The sequence below is a fragment of the Phragmites australis genome, chromosome 5 (genome assembly GCF_958298935.1).
Source record: "Phragmites australis chromosome 5, lpPhrAust1.1, whole genome shotgun sequence".
Taxonomy (NCBI): domain Eukaryota; kingdom Viridiplantae; phylum Streptophyta; class Magnoliopsida; order Poales; family Poaceae; genus Phragmites; species Phragmites australis.
Genome location: NC_084925.1, coordinates 29,467,094 through 29,489,164, shown reverse-complemented (window position 1 = coordinate 29,489,164; position 22,071 = coordinate 29,467,094). Strand labels below are relative to the sequence as shown.

Here is a 22,071-nt window from a genome sequence, read left to right as displayed (position 1 = left end):
GGACCCCAGAGTTTCCGGTTTGACTCGAAATATCCGGACTGTTTAATCCGATGTAAAGTTTTAATTTTCAAGAAACACCTATTCACCCCTCATCTAGGCGACATCACGTACATTCAATTGGTGTCAGAGCCTAACCTCCTATAAGGCTTCATCGCTCGGAGGATTTGAAGATGTCGACGTTCGGGGAGAAGAGTCCTAAAAGCCCGAGGTGTCCTAAGGATGATCATTCAAAATTGGGAGACAGTAGAAATAAGGGAGTTGCAATTGAATTCAAGTATACTAAATTGAATGTTTCTAATTCTTATATATCCGTGCCATCCGGGTGTGCACCCTACTTTGATGGTACACATTATGCTGCTTAAAGGCATAAAATGAAATTGCATTTAATCTCTCTTCATCCGAGCATTTGGAATATTGTGTGTACAAGCTTTGAGCTATCGGATGAAGACAAAGAGCTCACTCCCGAGCAAGAGCAAAATTTACACCGTAATGCATAAGTCGCAAGTGTATTGCTTGGCGCCTTGAGCCCCGAGGAGTTCAACAAGGTGAATGGGCTTGAGGAGGCCAATGTGATATGGGATACACTCCAAGTCGCACATGAAGGTACCACAAGTGTAAGAGAATCTAAGATAGAGCTGCTTGAAGGAAAATTAGGAAGGTTGTTATGGAAGATAATGAAACCTTTCAAGCAATGTATGATTGTATGATGATGTTAGTAAACAAAATTAGAGGGCTTGGAAGTGAAGAGCTAGATGATTATAAAGTGGTGAGAAGATTGCTAAGAGCTTTTGCACGGAGAAACCCCACCTTGGTGACTCTCATTCGAGAAAGAAGAGACTACAAGAGGCTCACACCAAGTGATATGCTTGGTAGAATTTTGCTCATGAGCTCATAGAGGAGGAAGCAAATGAAGTCAAGAATCTTGTCAAGCGAAGCTCAACCTTCAAGAACAAATAAATAGCATTCAAGGCAAGTAAAAGCAAGCAAGTTGAAGAATCAAGCTCAAGTGAAGATGAGAGCTCGGACGATGAAGAAATAGCCTTCTTTGTAAGAAAGTTCAACAAATTTATAAAGAAGAGTAGCTATAGCAAGTACAAAAGATACATACCCAAGAGAGCATGCTATGAGTGCGACGAAGTTGGGCACTTCATCGCTTAACAAGTAAAGCAAGGACAAGGAAGAAAAGAAGAACTAGCCTTTCAAGAAGGACAAATACAAGACTCACAAGAAAAAATATTCAGGTCAAGCTCATATTGGCGAGGAGTGGGACTCCAACTTCGACTCTAACTCCGATGATGAAGGGATCACCACCATTGCCATCCACTCCTCTATACCGAAAAAATCACTCTTTGGCGAGATAAGCGATGACGATGACACTCCTAAGTGTCTCATGGCAAAATGGGGCAAGGTAAATCACAATCCAAGATTATAGATAGCGATAGCGATAGTGATAATGGTTGTGAATCTTTGCTTAAATGTCTTAGTAAAAATATCATGTCTAAGATAAAAGAGCTAATGGAAACAATAGAGAGTCAAGATGAGATTCTTGATAAGCAAGAGGACTTGTTCATTCTTGAAAAGAAGAGAAATCTTGAGCTCGTGGAGCTCCTTGCTAAAGAGAAGGAGAAAGTTGAGAAATTGATCAAAGATCTCAATTTGGCCCAATTGCTAGTCTCGAGGATAGCAATGTTACACTTCAAGTGAATTTCAAATATTTGGATGAATCTCATAAAGCTCTTGAAGTGTAATTTGATGTCCTTAAGAATATAACTCCTACTTCTAATGATGCAACCTCACTCTCTAGCGCTTCCACTAGTAATGATTATTCTCATTGTTATAATATTGATATAAATACTTGTGCCACTAATGTTCAATCTTTGAAAGTATTACAAAAGGAAAATGAGAGGCTAAATACCTTTGTTAAATATGGATGTATCAAGACATACAGATCTAAGGATGCACTATACAAGACTATTGAGGACAAAGACAATAAGCAAAAGAGATGTATTTGCTTTGATATGCATATAAGCAAGCCAAGTGAGCGTGTGGTAATAATGACAAGGAGTGCCTAAAGTTTGTCAAGGAGAATGAAAAACCACATGCTCACGCAACACAAGCCAAGCAACCCAAGGGCCATACACCTTAATCTATGTTTTATGTTTCTTAAGTTTTGAAGAGAAACCATCGTGTTAAAGTGGTTGCTATATATAGTAGTACCCGCACAAAGGACCAAGTTGTGAAAAGGAATATATGGGTACCAAAAGTGCTTGTGACTAATATGAAAGGACCCAAACAAATTTGGGTACTTAGAACAAAAGCTTAACTTGTTTTGTAGGCATATTCCTCCAGTGGATTAAATTGGGTACTTGATAGTAGATGCACCAATCATATGACCGGAGAGAAGAGCATGTTCTCATCATTTAAAGAAAATAGAGTACAACATGAAAAGATTGTCTTTGGAGATGATGGAAAAGGAGAGGTAATTGACTTAGGTAAAATTGCTAATTTCAATGATCATTCTATCTCAAATGTCTTGTTAGTTAAATCTCTTAGTTACGGTTTGTTATCCGTATCACAACTTTGTTAAATAGGTTATAATTGTCTCTTTACTAATGACGGTGTGACCGTCTTTAGAAGGGAAGACTCCGCAATAACTTTCACCAGTCAGTTGAAGGGTAAACTTTATCTCATTGATTTTTCAATGAATGAAGCGAGGCCTAAAACTTGTTTGATTGCTAAGTCTAGCATAGGTTGACTATGGTACCGCTGACTAGCCCATGTTGGTATGATGAATTTATCTAAACTTCTAAAGGGGAACACATTCTAGGACTAACAAATGTTTCTTTTGAGAAAGATAGAATTTGTAGTGCATGTCAAGCGGGCAAGCAAGTTGGAGTTCCTCACCCACCAAGAATGTGATGACGACCACAAAACCATTGAAACTTTTTCACATGGATTTATTTGAACTAATCACCTATATAAGCATTGGTGGTAACAAATATGGTTTGGTTATGTTGATGATTATTCTCGTTTCACTTGGGTATTCTTTTTTCATGATAAGAGTGAAACACAAGCCATATTCAAGAAATTTGTGAGAAGAGATCAAAATGAATTTGATGTGAAGATCAAGAGGGTGAGAAGTAACAACGGAAGCGAATTCAAGAATACACAAGTTGAAGAATTCCTTGATGAAGAAGGGATCAAACATGAATTCTCGACACCCTACTCACCTCAACAAAATGGAGTTGTCGAGAGAAAGAATAGGACTCTCATAGAGTCAGCAAGGACCATGCTTGATGAGTATAGGGTCTCGGATCAATTTTAGATAGAGGCCATCAACACTGCATGCCATGTAATCAACCGGTTATATCTCCACATAATCTTGAAGAAGACTGCTTATGAGCTTCTACAGGTAACAAGCATAATATTTTATACTTTATAGTCTTTGGTAGTAAATATTTTATTCTAAACAAGAAGGTAAAAAGTTCTAAGTTTACTCTTAAAGTTGGTGAATGTTTCTTGCTTGGTTATGAATCAAATGTCTGCGTCTATCATGTTTACAACAAAACCACTGGTTGTGTTGAAATTATGCGTGACATGACATTTGATGAATCTAACGACTCCCAAGTGGAGCAAGTTGATCCTAATATTTTAGGTGATGAAGAAATTCTAAACAAGGCAATCAAGAATTTAGCAATAGGTGAAACCAAGCATCAAGAGTCCCAAGAGCAAGAAGTAGCCAATAATAATCAAGTTCATCCATCCTCATAAACTCAAGTGAAGCCATCAACATCAACTCAAGATCAAGATCGAAATCAAGCTCATGATGACTTCAATAAATTTTTTGATGATGATGAAGTGGAAGATATTCAACCACAATACTAAGTGTCACATCCAATAGTTTATCAAAACATCCTAAGAGATCACCCGGTTGATAATATACTTGATGATATATAAAAGAGGGTAACAATTCGTTCTAGAATTACAAATTTTTTTATGAATATTACTCTTTTGTTTCCTCTTTGGAACATTTGAAGGTACAAGATGCACTTGGAGATCTAGATTGGGTAATGGCCATGCAAAAAGAGCTCAACAATTTTAAGAGAAATGAAGTTTGGTTATTGGTGGAAAGACACAATCAAATGTAATTGGCACAAAATGGGTCTTCCAAAATAAGATGAGAACAGGATCATGATAAGAAACAAATAGAGGTTGGTTGCTCAAGGCTTTACACAAATAGAAGGTTTAGATTTTGGTGAGACTTATGCTCCCGTAGCTAGGCTTGAGTCAATTAGCATATTAGTTGCCTATGCTACTCACCATGATTTAAAATTATATCAAATGGACGTGAAGAGCACTTTTCTTAATGGACCAATATTTGAATTGGTATTTGTGGAGTAACCATCCGGATTCGAAGATCCCAAGTATCTTTATCATCTGTATAAATTCCATAAGACGCTCTATGGGCTTAAGCAAGCACCTAGAGCATGATATGAATGTCGTAGGAATTTTTTTTTGTTAAAAAGGGGTTTGAGATCGGCAAATCCGATACTACTTTTTTTACTAAGAAAGTTGATAATGATTTATTTGTTTGTCAAATATATGTCAATAATATTATATTTGTTTCCACTAATCAACTCTTTTGTGAAGATTTAGTAGGATTATGACTAAAAGTTTTGAGATGTCAATGATGTGAGAGTTGAAGTTCTTTTTAGGATTTTAAATCAAACAACTCAAGGAAGGTACATTCATATGTCAAACCAAGTATATCAAGGATATCCTCAAGAAGTTTGACATGGATAATTCTAAACCCATCAAGACTCTCATACAAGTAAATAGACATCTCAATCTTAATGAAGACGGAAATGCTGTGGATCAAAAGGTATATCGCTCCATGATTGGTTCTTTACTTTACTTTTATGCATCTAGGCCTGATATTATGCTTACTGTGTGCATGTGTATAAGATTTCAAGCCGCTCTAAAAGAGTGTCATTTAGTGGCTTTTAAGAGAATTTTTAGATATTTAGTTCATACTTCTTACCTTGGCTTATGGTATCCTAATGGTTCATCCTTTGACCTTATCGGCTATTCGGACTCCAATTATGCTGGTTGCCAAGTGGATGAAAAGGTACACCTGAGATTTGCCAATCCTTGGGTAGATCCTTGGTGTCTTGATCCTCAAAGAAACAAAAATTTGTAGCCCTATCCACCGCCGAAACTGAGTATGTTGTTGCAGACGCTTGTTATGCTCGACTACTTTGGATGAGACAAATCTTGAGAGACTATGACTACAACATGACCAAAATTCCACTTTTGTGTGACAATGAGAGTGCCATCAAAATAGCCAACAATCCTGTGCAATACTCAAGAACCAAATATATAGACATCCGACATAATTTCTTGAGAGACCACTCAACCAAAGAGGATATCTATATTCGCCATGTGAGAACCGAAAAAACAATTAGCCGATATCATGACAAAGCCACTAGACGAGCAAATATTTTACGAGTTGAGAAGTGAGCTAAATATCCTAGATTCTCGTAATATGGCTTGATATATTGCATACAATTGATTATTTTAGTGCTGTAGGTTTGAAAGCTAGAAGTTTGCAAAATTTGTTTTTTGGTGCTATTTTAAAAAAGATTTGATTCTTTGATTTTATGATCATATTTTGCTACTTGTGATCATTGTTATATATTTTTGTTTGTTGAATGATCACAAGTGGTAACAATATCTTAATATGTCTAACTATTCAATCTCTCAAAGATATGCATCGAATCTTAACTCCAAATTCCTATTCTGTCAACTCCAGAACCCGGATAGTCCAGACTAGCCCAGAGTATCCGAATTCTAGAAGTCCTCAGCATCCCAGCCATCTCTATCAAGTTGACAGAACCCGGATACTCCGGTTTCACTCGGATACTCAGGTTTCACTCGGATACTCCGGATTCTGTTACTCAACCCGGAGGTCTTGGCCTTCCCTCCGGGTGACCCCTCTCGAGGTGCTTTTATTTCCCTGCCCAGAGACTCCGGGTAACTCAGTCTTTAACCCTAACATGAGGAGTTACCCTTTGACTCTATTTATTTCACCTCCTCTCTCTCTTCCTCCCACCGTGGTGACCTCCCCTCTGGTGATTCCAAGGTTCCACCATGGGATTTCCATGTTTTTCATCAAGTAACCTCATCTCTTGGTCGGATTCTCCGGCCCTCCCTCCAAATCGACTTCGGGTGCTTTGTTTGACCTAAAGGTATATCTCAAGACCAATTCACCCAATCTCTCAATACCATGCTTTAGAGTCAAATCCCTTTGGTGAAGATGGTCCTTATCCTTCGTAGTATCACATATCTTAAGAGCATGCAATTTCCTTGGTTTAATCTCTCAAACTCTAAGCTTTTGCCCCGGGGTCGAGCAGCCCAGAGTCTCCGGGTTGACCCGTATACTCCGAGTTGTCCAATCTTTGTTCAATCTATTCTTTGTTCCTCAATCCAATTCTTGCGCAATCTCTCTTGTGTCTCAAGCATGTTATACACGTCTATCTCAGGGAAGATCAAGATGAACTATGATAAGTTTAATTCTCAAACCTATCAAAGGAGAACAAAAGCTAGATTTGATCCGCAACCTCAAAGTGATGTTCCTCCGCAGCCGACTGAGTCTGGTGGATATGGTAGTGGCAACGACAGTGGTAGCGGATAAGGTCGCATCCTCAAGGCAATTCGGAAGGTGCCGACCTTATTAGCTGGTATCCGTATTGGTGAGGCGGGCCAAACCGCCAATGTATCTCGTAGTGGTGCTTTGCCACCAAGGGGAGGAAAGTGTGCTATAGGAATAAGCAAAGGGAAAGGAAAGGCTGTGGCATCAGGATCAAGAGATCATGGTGAAGAAAGTGATGAGCAGCAAGAGAAAAGGACAAGTGTGCAACCTTTAAAGCTTCACCCCGACTGTCGGTGACACAGGAACCAGGGGTCCCCGAGTCCCGAGGCCAGAACAGCAGAGTGCCACGTGGCGCCCTCCCTCAAGGGTTATCTCCCCGAGGTCCGAGGAAACCAAGTTTTGGGAGAGGGTGCTTGGGGCCATGAACAGTGGTCCTCGAGTACCTGAGTTCCCCGATGACCCAAGAAGACTAAGTAACAGGAAGAGAGTGCTCGGGGCTGCGAACAATGTCCCTCGAGCACCTAAGTCCCCCGACGATAAGAAAAGTCAGTTCTGGGAGAGAGTGCTCAGAGCTGTGAATGGTAGCCCCCGAGCACTTGGTTCCCCGAGGACCCGAACAGCCAATTCGGGGAGAGAGTGCTCGGGGCCGTGAACAGTGACCCCCGAGCACTCGGTTCCCCGAGGACCAAGAGAGGGCATGTTCGAGAGAGAGTGCTCGGTGCTGCAAACAGTAGCCCCGAGCACTCGGTTCCCCGAGGACCTGAAAAGTCCTTCGCCAGTGGTCCCCACAAGGGCTCAGCGATAAGGTGTCAACTGGTGAGAGGCCTGATGCCGCATTTAAAAGGGCGCGTGGCCTGTCACTTCCAACCACTCCCCCACACCTGCTGTCAGTCCCTACCACGGCCTGGCAGGGAGGCGTGGGGACATTTAATGCACGGGTCCCATCGCGCGTCCTCCGGCGCGCCTCGGGATAACGTCGCAGAGCTCGAGGCACCCCGCCTGCCGCCCTGCTGTGTCAGACCTGCTCTGACTGGGCGGGCACGCTGGGCTGCTCGGTGGCTGCCGGTGGGCCCTCCCCGCGGTGCCCGTTGAAAAGTGGCATGATGACGAACAAGACCGGACGGGGCACATTTTCAACCTTCCACGTCACCTCGCGCAGCAGCCCATGATGGTTGCTTTTCATTTATGGCGCCTTAGAACTCACGCTATCCTTTCTGGGCACGCTACCGCCCTAGCGGGTATATAAGCGGGTCAGGCTCCCTGGAGAAAGACAGTGGAGATCAAGACAACAGAGGACGAACCAGAAGACAAGTCTCGAAGAACAAGGAGCACGAAGCTCTAGACTTAGACAAATATTCTTGTAACACAACAGATACTCAGAGAGACATTTTCAGAGCATTTATACCATACACACAAGAGTAGGGTGTTACGCTCAGTGCGGTCCGAACCTGTCTAAAAATCCCTTGAGCATTTACTCCTTCATGCATCCGATCATTCCATCTCCACCTGCATCTCATTTACTCCTATTTATTTCACCTACGAAGCTGATTCAGAATCATCCCCCCGGTCGAATCTCAAAGGGGGTCCCTCTGGATCCCCGCTTGAAGAGTTCACCCTCCGACACCGACCCTATAGGACAACCACTTTATCTCAGATGCCTAGGAGGATGGTGGGTTACATGAAAAGGGCCATCAGGGTCAAGGAAGAAAGAGATGAATATCCCTTTGATTATGAGAAGAGTATGATGGATCATCGTTTTTTGAATGACTTTTAAGCAGATTTCTATGAAAACGTGATTCTCAAGAAGAAGAAACCAGTCACCCCAATGCAATGGATTGACTAGGACTACATGGCAAGTAAGGATGATCCTACCTTCAATGAGGTCACAACAGCTTGTGAGGACAAAAGGATCAAAATAATCATGGGTTTGAAGTATGAGTAGAGTGTTGAGGTAATAACCCAATTTTATGCCATACTCCACTATGATCATAAGGAGAACCAAACAATACATTGGATGATAGAAGAAGAAAGATATCAGATCAAGTATATAAACTTTGGTCGCTTGTTTGGATTTGATGTCCGTGACACTAGCAAGACCAAAATCCATGTTGAGCAGCAACTCTCATATGAAGAAATGGATTATGTATGAAAATCAAGGACAAGTGACTTATGGCACAACCAAAGGCATGAGGCCATTCTACAAATGCCTCAATTTCTTGTTCTGTGCTACTCTCACTCCTAAAAGTGGCGATGCCACTACTATTTAAGGGATAACAAGAAATCTGCCTGCTAGGATGTCCAATGAGAGTGATCCCTTTAGTGTGGCAGATTTTATTTGGAAAGAGATTCATGCTACATCACTCACACTTAGAAGTTATGCCTATGCCCCCTACATCATGTACATGATCGAGAAAGTCACAAAGAAGAACTTCTTCAAAGAAGTGAAGTATGAGCCTTATAGAGTGAGATTGGTTGGCTCAAAATCATCTTCATCTTTGCCACCTTCTCCTCCAAGATCAACTCCTAGTGTAGCATAAAGGGTAGCACCGAGGCGTGCATCTTCCTCTCATAACTCATCATCCTTTATCAAGAGTACTCTCAAAGCAATTTTCAATGTTTGCACTTATAATGCTGTGAAGATAAAGGAACACAAAGAAAAGACTAATTTGAGGTTAAGGAAGATTGAGGAGAGGCAAAAAGCTATTTATGATAATTTAAGGATTAAGCCTCCTTGCTCTCTGATTGCCTTTGAAGAATAAGTAAGTGAGCCTGAAGCTTTTGACAACCCATGGGCTTGATATAATGAGGCCCAAGCTGCTGCAGGGGGTGCTGAAACCTCTTATGCTCAAGAAGAGGAAGAAGACTTGATTGGCACCGAAGAAAGCTCTTCGGAAGATGATGATGTCAACGGATATGGGGATGGAGATGAGGACTATGAAGAGTACAACGAGTAGATCTCTATCTTTGCTTCTATTTCCTTTTTAGTGCTTGATGTCAAAGGGGGAGAGAAATCCTGTGTCAGCTGTCTATTCTGTTCTACCCCAACCCGGAGTATCCGAGTTGACCCGGAGTCTCCATGTTGGGCAATGTCGTGTCTCATTTATCTGTTCAAACTCTTTATCGCTTCTGTTGGATATGTAAGACTATTGTAATATATGTGATGAATCATGTGGTGTGTTTGTTGTTGAACTTTAATTTGTAAGAACTTAAGTATGTTAGTGTGATGCTATGAGATGTTTGTTATAATATTTGTTTGTCTGTTTCTTTTATTATGTGATATACCATGCCATACACATCACGTATTATCACTTTCACTCACACTCTTTGCACCCCATAGATGCTAAGATATAAAGGAAGCTCTCGCAAAACTTCTTTTAAATATCTGCATTTGATCTCAAATTTAAATTTATCAGGGGGAGCTCACATAATCTTAGAATTTAAAATCTTTATTTCAAATATCTTTTTTAAGTTTTAATCGTGTTGTCATCAATCACCAAAAAGAGGGAGATTGAAAGTGCATCTAGGCCCCATATGTAGATTTTGGATAATTGATGACAAACGATTAATAGACTAATGAGTTTATTTAGGTTATGAACATGTTTTAGTCCTATTGAAATAGTTAAATGATGTTGGCATCCCTTAAAAAGAAAATAAAAGCAACACGTAGTCACTCAATAGATTTTGTTTTATTTTATTTTTGAATTTGAGTATAAGTGTACCGTTCTATCAAGAGGGATGCGTTTAGATTGACTTGAAGATATCTCAGTATTCAAACGACTTTTTTTAACCAAAGATGGGAGTTACAATCACCCCACGAACACCGGATAGTTCTTAGTCTTTGTTTGAACTCGGAGTCTCCGGGTTGACCCAGATACTCCGGGTTGACTGGAGTCTCCGAGTTTAGCTCTGACAGGGGGTGTTCGGTTTGGTGTTGGATCCCAACCTAGAGTCTCTGGGTTGGCTCAGATACTCTAGGTGGCTGAAGTCTCCGGATGTTGCTCCGGTAGAGGTGCTCGGCTTGAGTCAAAGTGTTTCACCCGGAGTCTCCGGGTTCTATTGTCTATCCGTACCCTTCGGATTGGGTTCCGGACAGGGCTCTCGATTGAGCGTTTTAGTACCAACCCGGAGTCTTCGGGTTGATCCGGATACTCCGGGTCAATACAAAAAGTACTGCAACAGCTAGTTTTTGGGGCATAGGTTTAAATACCCCCTCATCCCTCCATTTACTGCTGAACTAACTCGAGATAAAAGCATTCAAAGCCTCTTTAGAGCCATCCCACTCCTCTAGTGCATTAAATCTTGCAAGGATTTGAGAGTTGGGTTGGGAAAGTGAGATCAAGTACTTGTGAGCATAGATCCATCTTTGAGCCTTTGAGTTCGTTATCAAGCCATCGATTCGTGTTCTTTACTCTTGTAGCTCTGAGCTTCTAGACGGCTACCTGGAGAGCACTCAAACTTGTGAAGTGCCTCGGGAAGTTTGTGAAGATCATCATCGCCTCCGCAAGGAAAGAGGAAAGTTGAGTAAGCCCCGAGCTTCATCTTCGTGGTCGCTTGGTAAGGATAAGGGTTGAGAGAGACCGAGCTCTTTGTGAACACCTCAATGGAGACGTAGGATCATTGGATCCGAACTTTGAGAAAAAAATTTGTGTCTCCTTTGCTTTCGTTGTTATTTTAGTTGATTTTGGGCGATTTGCCCTGATCTACGTGATTATTTGTTTCTAGCTACAGATGAACTGTCAAAAGGCTTACATACAACCTTAGGAACCTGCGGTAATACTTGCAATCAATTAGAATTACTTAGGAGTTCATAACTTTAATTTTCTGTTTTTACCCGGACTATCTGGGTTGTGCTCAGAACATTTGGACCTCGGAATATCTGGTTTGACCTAGAATATCTGGACTGTTTAATCCGTTGCAAAGTTTTAATTTTCAGGAAACGCCTATTCACCACCCTCTAGGCGACATCATGTACATTCAAGGCGGCGTCCTATGCCCGAGCTCGAATGCGATGTAGCAGCACCAGTAGCCACCCTATCTTCCTGGACTCCCGCAACCACGTAACAGATGTTCCATTCCTTGAAGAGCACCCGAGTGGCATCGACGTCGTCCACGTGGACCGCCTCCATGCCGCAAGGGAGCATGTCGTGGAGGTGGAGGTTCACCTCCCTCAAATCCCCATCGCACTGAAGCCTGCTCTGCACCGACACACCACCCACAGGAGGCCATCTCGATCTTCTTCAACAAAGACTTCCGCGCACGGATCCATGCCGTAGCTACCCAAATCCATCCAGCCTGAGCTGCTCTCGGCCGCCACCGACCAAATTTACGATCGCTGCACCAAAAGTTTCAGCAAGACCACCTGAAAAATGAAGGGGATAAGAACATAGAGAAGGGAGAGGGAAAAAGGGAGGATGGGGAACAACGGCCGGTGAGGTTTGGCCGGCGGGGAGGTTTGGCGGTGGGGTATTTCGTTCCTTATGTCACCCCACAAGGAGGCGCTGAGGGGGTGAAGTGACAAAGTAAGCTGGCATACTATAAATTTTAGGTTGGATGTTCTTTGCATGGATAGTGACCTGATCAAGAAGATTAGTTGTTTCTCCCTTTCAATTCTATGTAGTCCTAATCACCTTAGATCCAAACAAAAGTGTTAAACATGTAAGTTGAAAAACTAAATCGAGTGTCCAATTGGCCAGTTCCTACACCGGTACATAGGGTGCAAATGGATCAGATATTTCCCGACCGCCCGAATGGGTTCAGATAGCATTTTGGAGCAAAAAATCGGATATCCAAGATTTTTTTTCAGATATCAGAGTCTAAGCCAGATAGTTATATCGGATATCAGATTCAGATGTAGAAAGATAGGTATTCGTTGGATATCAGATATCCGAAAATAAAATTAGATATAACCGAAGACTATCCGGATTATTCGAGCCTGCCTTCCAAAGCTTGTAACTTTTTCATACGAAGTCGGATGATGATGATTATTATATGAAAATTGTAGATGTTGATGAGATCTACAACTCTAAAATTCAGACTTTTTTCATTTGAAGTTGTTAATGTGTCCAAATAATTTAAAGAAACTTCATTGAGCATATTTGGCATGGGTAACTTCTCCGGTTTCACTCGAACCTGACTCCAATATTGCTAATTTACATATTGAACCGCTAATATAGTTGAGTTTTGGACATATAGAATGGTCAAATGATCATAACATATGCGATATATAGTTGTTACTTTACTTAATATCTAAAGAAGTATTCGTGTTCAACATTGTCTATATCCGACTCATCACATATCTGATTCGTATCAATCCGTATTTGTGACCAAGAATATCCGTATCTGTATCCGGTATCACTCGTGTCTAACTTCAACTCGGAAAAAAGATATGAGATAGGATATAGGACGCCCGTATAAAAGCTGTTGCACCCCTACCGGCATATAAGTAGGGATGCCAATCAGATACGATGGGTACAGATAGTGCTTACCCATACCTCTACCCATTAGTTTTTAACCCACCCGTGGATATACTCATGAACGCCTACCCGTGAAGAGTCGACCCCATACCCGTTACATGCGGGTATACCCATTTACCTATGGGGTAGCGCGGCGACGTGGCGTGACATGACGGTATGGTGGTGGCGGCGGCGAGACAGGGCGGTGGGGTGGCCCGGGGCAAGGTGAGGTGACACAATGGGGTGATGCAGGGAGGCACGAGGTAGCAACGGCGAGACGGGGCGGGCCGGGGCGATGCGATGCGGGACGGCGACAACGGCGTTATGGGGTGACGGCGGCAATGTGGGTGGACCGAGGCGAGGTATTTATACGATGTAGAATGTTGAGGTTTAGAGGTGAGATATTTATATGACAAGTATACGAGTTTCGCGAATATGGATATACTTTACCCATACCTGTTTGCCTGTTAAATAGTATTTTTTATCCACAAACATATCTCTAAATACCATTTGCTATCTATATCTTACCCTATTCAAATATTTACCTACACATTCCTATCCCTAAATGGCCACGCACCTAAGGCCGAACTCACCAATACAGGCACGCCCGCACCGCACGGCACCCGATCCTTAGGGTTAGGGTTTTACTAAACCCCCTGCGTATAGACCACTCGTACTGAATCGACGGCCTTTAACACCCCAAACCGACTCAAAAACGGGAGCGAGCGCGGATCTCAGCGCCACCCTCTATAATAGAGCTCGCGCGGCTCCGCCGCGTTCTCCCCAGCTCCGCCTCCCTTCCCCTTCTTCCCAAGCCCGCACCCTCCCCGCTCGCTCGCTCGCGCAGGCGCACCGAGAGAAAGGCTAAAATCCTAGCGCGAGGGGGCGAGCGAAGCCGGCGGGGTTCGCGATGACGGCGCCGGCGGACAAGGGGAAGAAGGCCAAGATCGACGCGGAGGGCGGCGAGGAGAACGAGCAGATCGACGGCGCCCTCGTTCTCTCCATCGAGAAGCTCCAGGAGATCCAGGACGAGCTCGAGAAGGTGAGCCACAAACCTATTTTTCTTCTTCTTCCTCTCTCTCTCTCTCTCTCTCTCTCGGCTATTTTGGGATGTTCTTAGTGCGTTGTGGTGGGATTAGGGTGGTCGGTCCGCTGGATTTGGCAGTGGGGTTTGGGGTGGAGAGTGGGTCTGTATCGAATTTGGATGAAATTGAGCGGGGAGCAGCGGTTGTGGTATGCTTGAATTATCCGGCCACTGAGCAGTGAGGGCTACCTGGTGGCGTAGAACATAGGGGCTGTCCGAGAGGTTCGGTTTTGGCGGATTTTGTTTGGATGTTGCACCGATTGGACTATTGGAGGATGAAATTCTAGTGGTAGTTTCCAGTCGGGAGGCTTGTGCCATAGAGTGGTACGTGAGTTAGCTCTTTTTTTTTTGTTGATATGAGTGAGTTAGCTTGTTGTGGTTTAGGGTAGTAACTATTATGACATTGCAAAAAATTTGTCAACGTTCCAAAAGGCGGCTAGTTTGGTCACAACATTTAGGTGATCTCAATGTCGATGCCGTGTAACAATTTTCGTGCGAGGCAGGCAACATGTCCCTGTGAGAGTGCTTTAAAAAGCGTCTAGGCGGCGATTGGGTGGTCTATGCATCTGTCTAGGCGCTCTGGGCGGCAAATAGGCACCAGACAGGAAGGCGATGCCTTGTGCCTTGGCGCCACCTAGGTGGGCTTAGATATTTTTGAAACAGTGGCATAGTTATGTAAATTTTTTCTGTTCAAACGGTGTTAAAAGTGGTAAGTGTGTCATGCTAACTTTCAATTCAATGCAAGCGTTAGTACCTTCATTATCAAAATTAAACAACGCAAAACATGCAATATATCCTTATTCTGTTTCTTATATGTTGATTGCCATGCTCCATGCGGCTCCACATGACCTGCCATGGCCTACAAATCAGTCAACTTAATAAGAAACGGAATTTTTCAGACAATTCAAATAGATTAGTGGTTCCGAGGCTACACTATCTGTGATTGAAGTTTCAGAATAGAAAAAAAAAATACTGTTGTGCTTATGTTACTTTTACTCATTGTTGACAGGTGAATGAGGAAGCAAGTGACAAGGTTATGGAGGTGGAGCAGAAATACAGTGAGATCCGCAGACCTGTCTATCTGCGGAGGGGTGACATTATCAAATCAATTCCAGACTTCTGGTTGACCGCGGTTTGTGGACTACTATATGTTATAAAATTGTGTTTTTATTGGAAGTGTTTATGGACATGCGTGATTCTAATCTATTGTGTTATGTGCTGTTTACCCTACAGTTTCTGAGTCATCCTCTACTCAGCGAGCTTTTGACTGAAGAGGATCAGAAGGTATCTTTGTACCTTATGCTTACAATTGATTTCACTAGTCCTTGACTGTTTTTATGAATGTTTCCTTGGAAAACGAAAGATTTTTTTTTAATATTAAATCTGTTTTTTGGTACTTCTTGATGGATCTATGTTATAGTGAATTCTCTTATGTTCTCTTGTTGTAGATATTCAAGTACTTGGACTCTGTTGATGTGGATGATTCTGATGTCAAGTCAGGCTACTCTATTTATCTTGTAAGTACAATTTCCTGCAGCTAATTATTGTTTCCTCATTGCTTCACTTGTATTTACTTGTTTCATTTTGAACTGGCAGAACTTCTCTGAGAACCCGTACTTTGAAGACACAAAGCTTACGAAGACCTATTCCTTTGCTGATGATGGAACAACCACAATAAAAGCTTCTTCTATTAAGTGGAAAGAAGGAATGGTACTGTCATCTTCTAAAACTACACTTAACGTTTAAGATGGAGAAAGTCTAATGCCTTTTTGATAATACATTAAGGGACCAGCAAATGGGAATGGTATTACCAAGAATGGAAGGAAGCGTCCATTAATTGAGGAAAGGTTAGATGTTCATCTCGCTTGTATTGCCTTTTGCAGTACTGTAACTAATTTCTGCAATATTTAAGTAGTATGTTTATGCTTTCTATTGGTTCTTTTTTTTTTCCCAACTAGATCATCAAGTTTTTGATGAATTTCTTGTTTATAGTCTAATCCTCTGATGCTAGTTTATTGAATGTATACGCCATATAGTGATCCTTTGATAAGCGTACCTTGTAGTAAGTTGTCCCATTGCCATGGTATGCAAGTGTGCAACTGTTGACACTTTTAAAAGCAGTTCTTATTTCTTATTTTTTACACTTACAGTATCGTAGGTGGTGCCTTCAATAAGCAACTGGTGGATTACATAATGATGTGATTATTTAGCAGGACTTCCAATTGCACATGTTATTCTGTTATGTTATATTGTTATAAATATTTTTCCAGTATTAATGTAAACCTCTTTACACGGTCCGAGGTGTGCCACCCGCATTTTTTTTGCTATGTTACATATGGTTTCTTTTTGCATTAACTAACCTCCTGTGGCACGAGGTTACCCACTTTTAAATTCTCCCTCTATACAAATGAGGTGCATTCATTTCTTCGAGTCCTAGCATCAGCAAACTAGATGGACTGAGTAATACCAGTAGGTTCCTAATCAGAAGTACTGCCATTCTATTATTCTTGTATTTTTTTCAATATATTGTGATATAAAATACTAGCCAGTTATCTTTTGGAGAATGTCAAATGTCCAAAACAACATACATTTAATAACAGTGCAAGTAGTGTTTTCTGGTGCGGACCTTGTCCCATGCTTGCAATCTTGTTTGTAAACCCAAGCTAGTACTTCCATTTGATTGCATGCTTGCAATCTTGTCTGTGATTACCGAACCATTGTAACTTTCATTTAACAATATGTATCTGAGATTATTATGGAATCTAATCTTTGCCATTATTAGTATTTTATTGCTAAGCCCTTACGTTATGTTGCAAGTCAAAAATATGTAATTTTCTCTTCTGTTATCATGCAGTTTCTTCACCTGGTTTGGTGATACGGAGCACAAGAGTCTCGCTGATGGGGTGCAAGATGAGGTAAATTATGCGACTCATCTAGATAGGGCTATTCACATTCACATTGCCACCAAACTGTATAGGTCAACGTGGTTTGTCTGGTATTTGGCACAGCAGCTAGAATTTTTTTTTTCTGTTAACTTAAAATACCACACTGACTGATGTACTTTTATTGTTTTTAGTTATTTACTTTATTTGTTAAGTTGGCAATTCAAGCCACGAGTTTGTTTTGAAAGAGTGGTTTCATGTTTTTATTCCTTTTGTGCGAGAGTTTTCTGAGACTTTTAATTATGCAGGTGGCAGAGATCATCAAAGAAGACCTGTGGCCTAATCCTTTGAAGTACTTCAACAATGTTAGTTATTCCTTATCTGTTGCTGGACCATTTAAATTTCATCTTATATCCTTGTATGTGGTCCTTAACTTCTCGTTGCAGGAGGTTGAAGAAGACTTTGAAGGAGAAGACGACGATGACGATGTAAGCTATCTGTCTTGTTTGTGTTATGGTTCTTAGTGCAGCAGGACTTGCATTCTTTTGATCTTAAAACGAAAAAAAAGTCTACCAACTTGGCTAAAAACATTGTGGGACATCTGTACCTCGGATCTATACGCTACGATGATATTGTATGCTGGAGTAACGAGCAATGGCTACTCAGTAGTCAGCACTTGCATCCAAGATTATTCTGTAGTTCAGTGAAAGCAATTACCCTACGGGTCTTCTCTTTTTTGGGGGATCTTAACCAGTTTTCCATCATTGATGGCATCTTGTTTCTACTTTTTGTGTCTGCAGTTGGAATGTGAGGAGGGTGAAGAGGAGGAAGACGAGGAGAACTGAGCCCTTGACACGGATCTGGATGGCTCTCAATCAGCATGCCAGCGTTTGGTGGAGGCTGTGGCTCTGGAGGGCGAAATTATGCGACCCTTTTGCGAGTTTTTTTATTGTTTGACTTAGCTGGAACTCACAGTAGGGAACTGTTTAATGCCTTATGAAGTCAACCAACTTGAAGGAGACGGCTATATGATAATCTGGGTATATCTATGGAGACAATTTGACCTGCTGACGTTCGTGGTTGGTGTTTGTGGTGCGGTCTTGTTTTTCTCCTCCCTTGGTTCTGTGCTATAGGTCTGGCCTGTTGCTTTCTGCTGCGTGTTTGTGATGGCATCCAACGTGTAACGATACAAGTGGACAGCTTGCTACTTTATTTTCTAACAACAGTACAAAAATGGATGTAAAGATATAACTATAATTGTGGTTAAGCGGGCTTCAAAGTCTAAGCTCGCTCCGTATGCATCCCTAATCCAACGGCTGTTCGGCAGTTTTGTTCGCCTCGTGTTTCTAATGGTCGTTTGCCTGGACTCGTCAGCTACGTATCATGTCTGTCTGTGCACCGCATCGCTTCTGGGTCGAATGCCCGGGCGGCAGGAGCTCCCGGTGTCATCGGAAGACCCGGGCTCGAGTCAGTGGCAGGGCGTGTTGTCGCAGACGCCCTGTTCGTGCTGGGTTTTCACGGGAATCCGGGGTGTGCATGTGTTTAGTGGTAGGGTGCGGGTGTGCGCGTTTGTATAAAACTAGTATGCTACACGTGTGACTCAGAGCAGATTATGGGATTCACATAGAAGGTGTAGGAGAGGAGTAAATCGAGTATTTATCAAGTGATATGAGGTATTAATTTCTGTAAAATTTAAAAGTAATCTCTAACAAATAGAGGTAGATTACGAGAAAAAAACACTACACTACGCACTTTTTAAGTTGTAGAGAAAAGAATGTCCGCTCACTTGCTCGGTGGTCAGAACGCGGCCCAGCGACATGAGGTGGAGCGCACATGGCGGCGTGGTCAGCTGCCGACCCGCCACGATGTCGTGGAGATGGTTCGGTCGGTTTCTCTGTTGGCTACCAGCGGGCGCTGCCGGCTGTTGAGGCGACAGGGTCGCCGGCGGAAAAGGCTTCTGCTTCACGGCGAAACGAAACCCCGGGCCTCCTGGCCGTCGCGAGGCGTGAAGCCGTGAACGCGGACGGAGTGGACGCATATTTGTTTCCGTGGCCCCTTCTCGCGTTGTGGTTCTGGTTGCGTTTGTTTCAGTTTCACCGTGCTGCAAACGATGGCCCAGTGGTGACCGGTGAATATTCCGAGTGCGCCCCACCCTGTGAGATGGAATCCAGGGATGCCACTAGCTGTTTTGCCTTCCCGTTTTCTACCGCTAATCCCTCTTTAGCAGGGCTACGACTCACAGCTCTATATCATATCTTAATTATTTAGTTAAAGTAAAATAATTTAAGTCTTCATTTTTAAATTAAAATGGAAGCAAAATGATTCAACCAAACACTTTTAATGTATTTAGAGCTCCAACTTCATAAATTTTTAGAACAAGAAACATATCTAGCACTAGAAATTTATGAACATAAAACTCTGCCAAACAATCGTTGGACCCTACTTTCTCTGTGTCCCGCTATGCTATACATAGATGGGAAGCATGTGATTGCTGCCGTGTGCCGTGCTTCTTTCTTAACTTTTTTTCTTTGAGGAATTCTTTTCTAATCTGTTGTGGACAAGCAATTTGAAAAAACTAGCTGCACTTTTGTCAAATCAAAGTAAAGCTAAACAGATTTTTTTTAGCCATGGTACTTTCTCTCGTATTCCATCGCTAGAAATATCTTTTTTGCATCGCACTGCCAAACATAATGTAGGCCATAGTTAATCCACTCAAATGATGGAAAGAAAAATAGATGTGTAATCATGCGGGTTGCTAGATTGTGCTAGTCAACAAGGTGATCCCACTTCAATGCGAGGCACATTTTATGGCTCCGTGATTGTATAAAGGTAAACAATCCTGGTGTTTCCAACAAAAGTAGTGCTAATTAAGATTATATTATAAAAAAATCGTTGGATAGAAAGTTATAGCATTTAAAAAAAAAACATGGCTCTTGTTATTTCGTGCTTTTTCACATCAAGAAGAAAGAAAGAGTTCAGTACAAACCTTGTTGCTGCCATGCTCGATCACGTGACAAGAGGGAGCAACCAAAAAAGTTGCCAATAGATCATCCACATCCACGCGACCGCCATCCGCCATTGAACGCACTCTTTGATTGGAAGCGACAAGGCGTCCATCAAATCACGGGCATTGTTGAAAAGTTCTGATTATTTCTTTCTTTCAAGACCATCCAAGATTCCAAGCAACAAGGAGAGTGAAACATCGAACCTAATTCTTTTCTATTCCTTACTCTGGGAACTACGTTGGAAAACTAGCTAGGTCATGACTCTTTTTTTGATTAATTATATTTAAATGGCGTGTTTCTTTCTGTGATCGAGTTGAGAAAGTTACTTGAAGTTAATTTAGCCTCCTATCATGCTTGTTGTTCTCATAAGAGGAATTTAGCCTTAATGACATTCTTCCGAATATCTCGTTTCTGGTTCGGATGGTTAATAATATCAAAAGCTGCCGTTGATAAGGTCACACTACAGCTTATATAGCCTGGTCAAACTATATTGGTGTTGGGGAATGGTCTCATACGTCCCCTTTGGATTTTGGGTCGAAGATCTATGTGGCTATTGTTTGCTGGCAGAGTTTATAGTTGTCGTGTGTCTGTCATGTTGTAGGAATCGTTTGACACCCCGAAGGTAGTCTTCGGATTGGAACCACAGGAACATCTCTACTGGATGGAATCGGTGAAGCATACGCCGGTCCTTCAGGTGCCAACTGAGAGCCTTTACTCCACATTGCGAGGGAATTAACTAAATGGGCGCCGGAGGTGTCACTGCAGGCGAAGCCCTCCGAGGGCCTTCATAGGCCAGTCGAAGGCCACCGCTTGGCGCTACCAAGAAGACGAATGAAGAGAGGCCGAAGGCGCCACCAAGTGTGGGTCTTCGAGAGCCCAAGCGTAGAGTGGTCGTTGCTGACAGCCAAAGACACCAAGTGGTAGAATTGTAGATAAGCTGGTGATACTTAGGAAAGTACCGAATTACCCACGAATATGTCAATAATGTGGCAGTTAGAGGGGCAATGCCATAAATTGTAACAGGGAGTGGGTGTATGGCCTATAAATAGGTTGACAGTGTAACCGAAAAGAGGGGTGACATTAATAGTAGTGCACAGTTCCCCACCTTGGATGTTCATCCTCTTAGCCTTTGGACCTCTTTGGGGTTCCGAAGGTCCACCACCTTGTTTGGTTACGCAAGGGTCCACCACCTTGTTCGACATAAGAAGAAGAAGCCATGCCACCAAAGAAGAAGTTGAAGGGCGTTGAAGCATCATCAACGCAGCAGACGCAATAGCTTTCGGAGGGGGATGCAACCACAACTACCCCTTCGTCCATTGTGGAGCTAAACATCACCATGACCGATGCAATCGAAGAAGTCCAAGAAGAACAACACAATGTGGCCGTGCTGACTGATGGGGATGGTCGAGTTTGCGAAGACCCAACTCACCAGGAAGATGCAAATGCTTCAATGCGAAGGGTAGAGGCCAGCCTTTGTGCTCATTTCGAAGGTTCGACAGCTGCGAAGGAAAAGGCCCTTCAGGCTATGGGGCATGACGACTCTGATCATTTTCAAGACTATGAAGACAATGGTGAAGAAGAAAACAAAGCGGAAAGAGCTGCACGGCTAGAAGCCGAACACCTAGAGCAACAAATAGCACAAAAGAAGCAAATGCTAGAAAACTTAACAGCGAGTCAGAAAGCAGCCGAATACGGTCGACGAGTTGACGAAGCTAGAAGAATGCTGGAATAGTTGCCAGGCCAAATTAACGTGCTACAGTGCGAGGGCGAGGAGGCACCACACACTATCACCCCTTCGTCAATGTTTGCGGCACGACCCGTGCAAGACCTTTGGCGTAGGTCTCGCGCAGGCGATCCAGATCACCGCTCTCCTCTGGCTTGCAGAATCAGCCTTGGCCTTTGGGTTTCAAAATGCTGAGGGTGGTGATGTTTGACGGAGAATCAGATCCGAGGGAGTTCATCATGAGCTTTGAGCGGCGTTCCAATCCACTGGTGG

At 42.6% G+C, this 22,071-nt stretch overlaps 1 protein-coding gene across 1 annotated transcript; it reads left to right on the top strand.

Moving 5' to 3' along the window:
- Nucleotides 1–13,867: 13,867 nt before the first annotated feature.
- On the top strand, nucleotides 13,868–18,141 carry LOC133919148 (NAP1-related protein 2-like). Its single transcript, XM_062363432.1, has 10 exons — nucleotides 13,868–14,146; nucleotides 15,198–15,320; nucleotides 15,422–15,472; nucleotides 15,637–15,705; nucleotides 15,785–15,898; nucleotides 15,974–16,035; nucleotides 17,043–17,103; nucleotides 17,379–17,435; nucleotides 17,517–17,558; nucleotides 17,871–18,141. The coding sequence occupies exons 1-10, from the start codon at nucleotides 14,015–14,017 to the stop codon at nucleotides 17,913–17,915; spliced, it is 756 nt and encodes a 251-aa protein (XP_062219416.1). The 5' UTR covers nucleotides 13,868–14,014; the 3' UTR covers nucleotides 17,916–18,141.
- The last annotated feature ends 3,930 nt before the right edge of the window (nucleotides 18,142–22,071 follow it).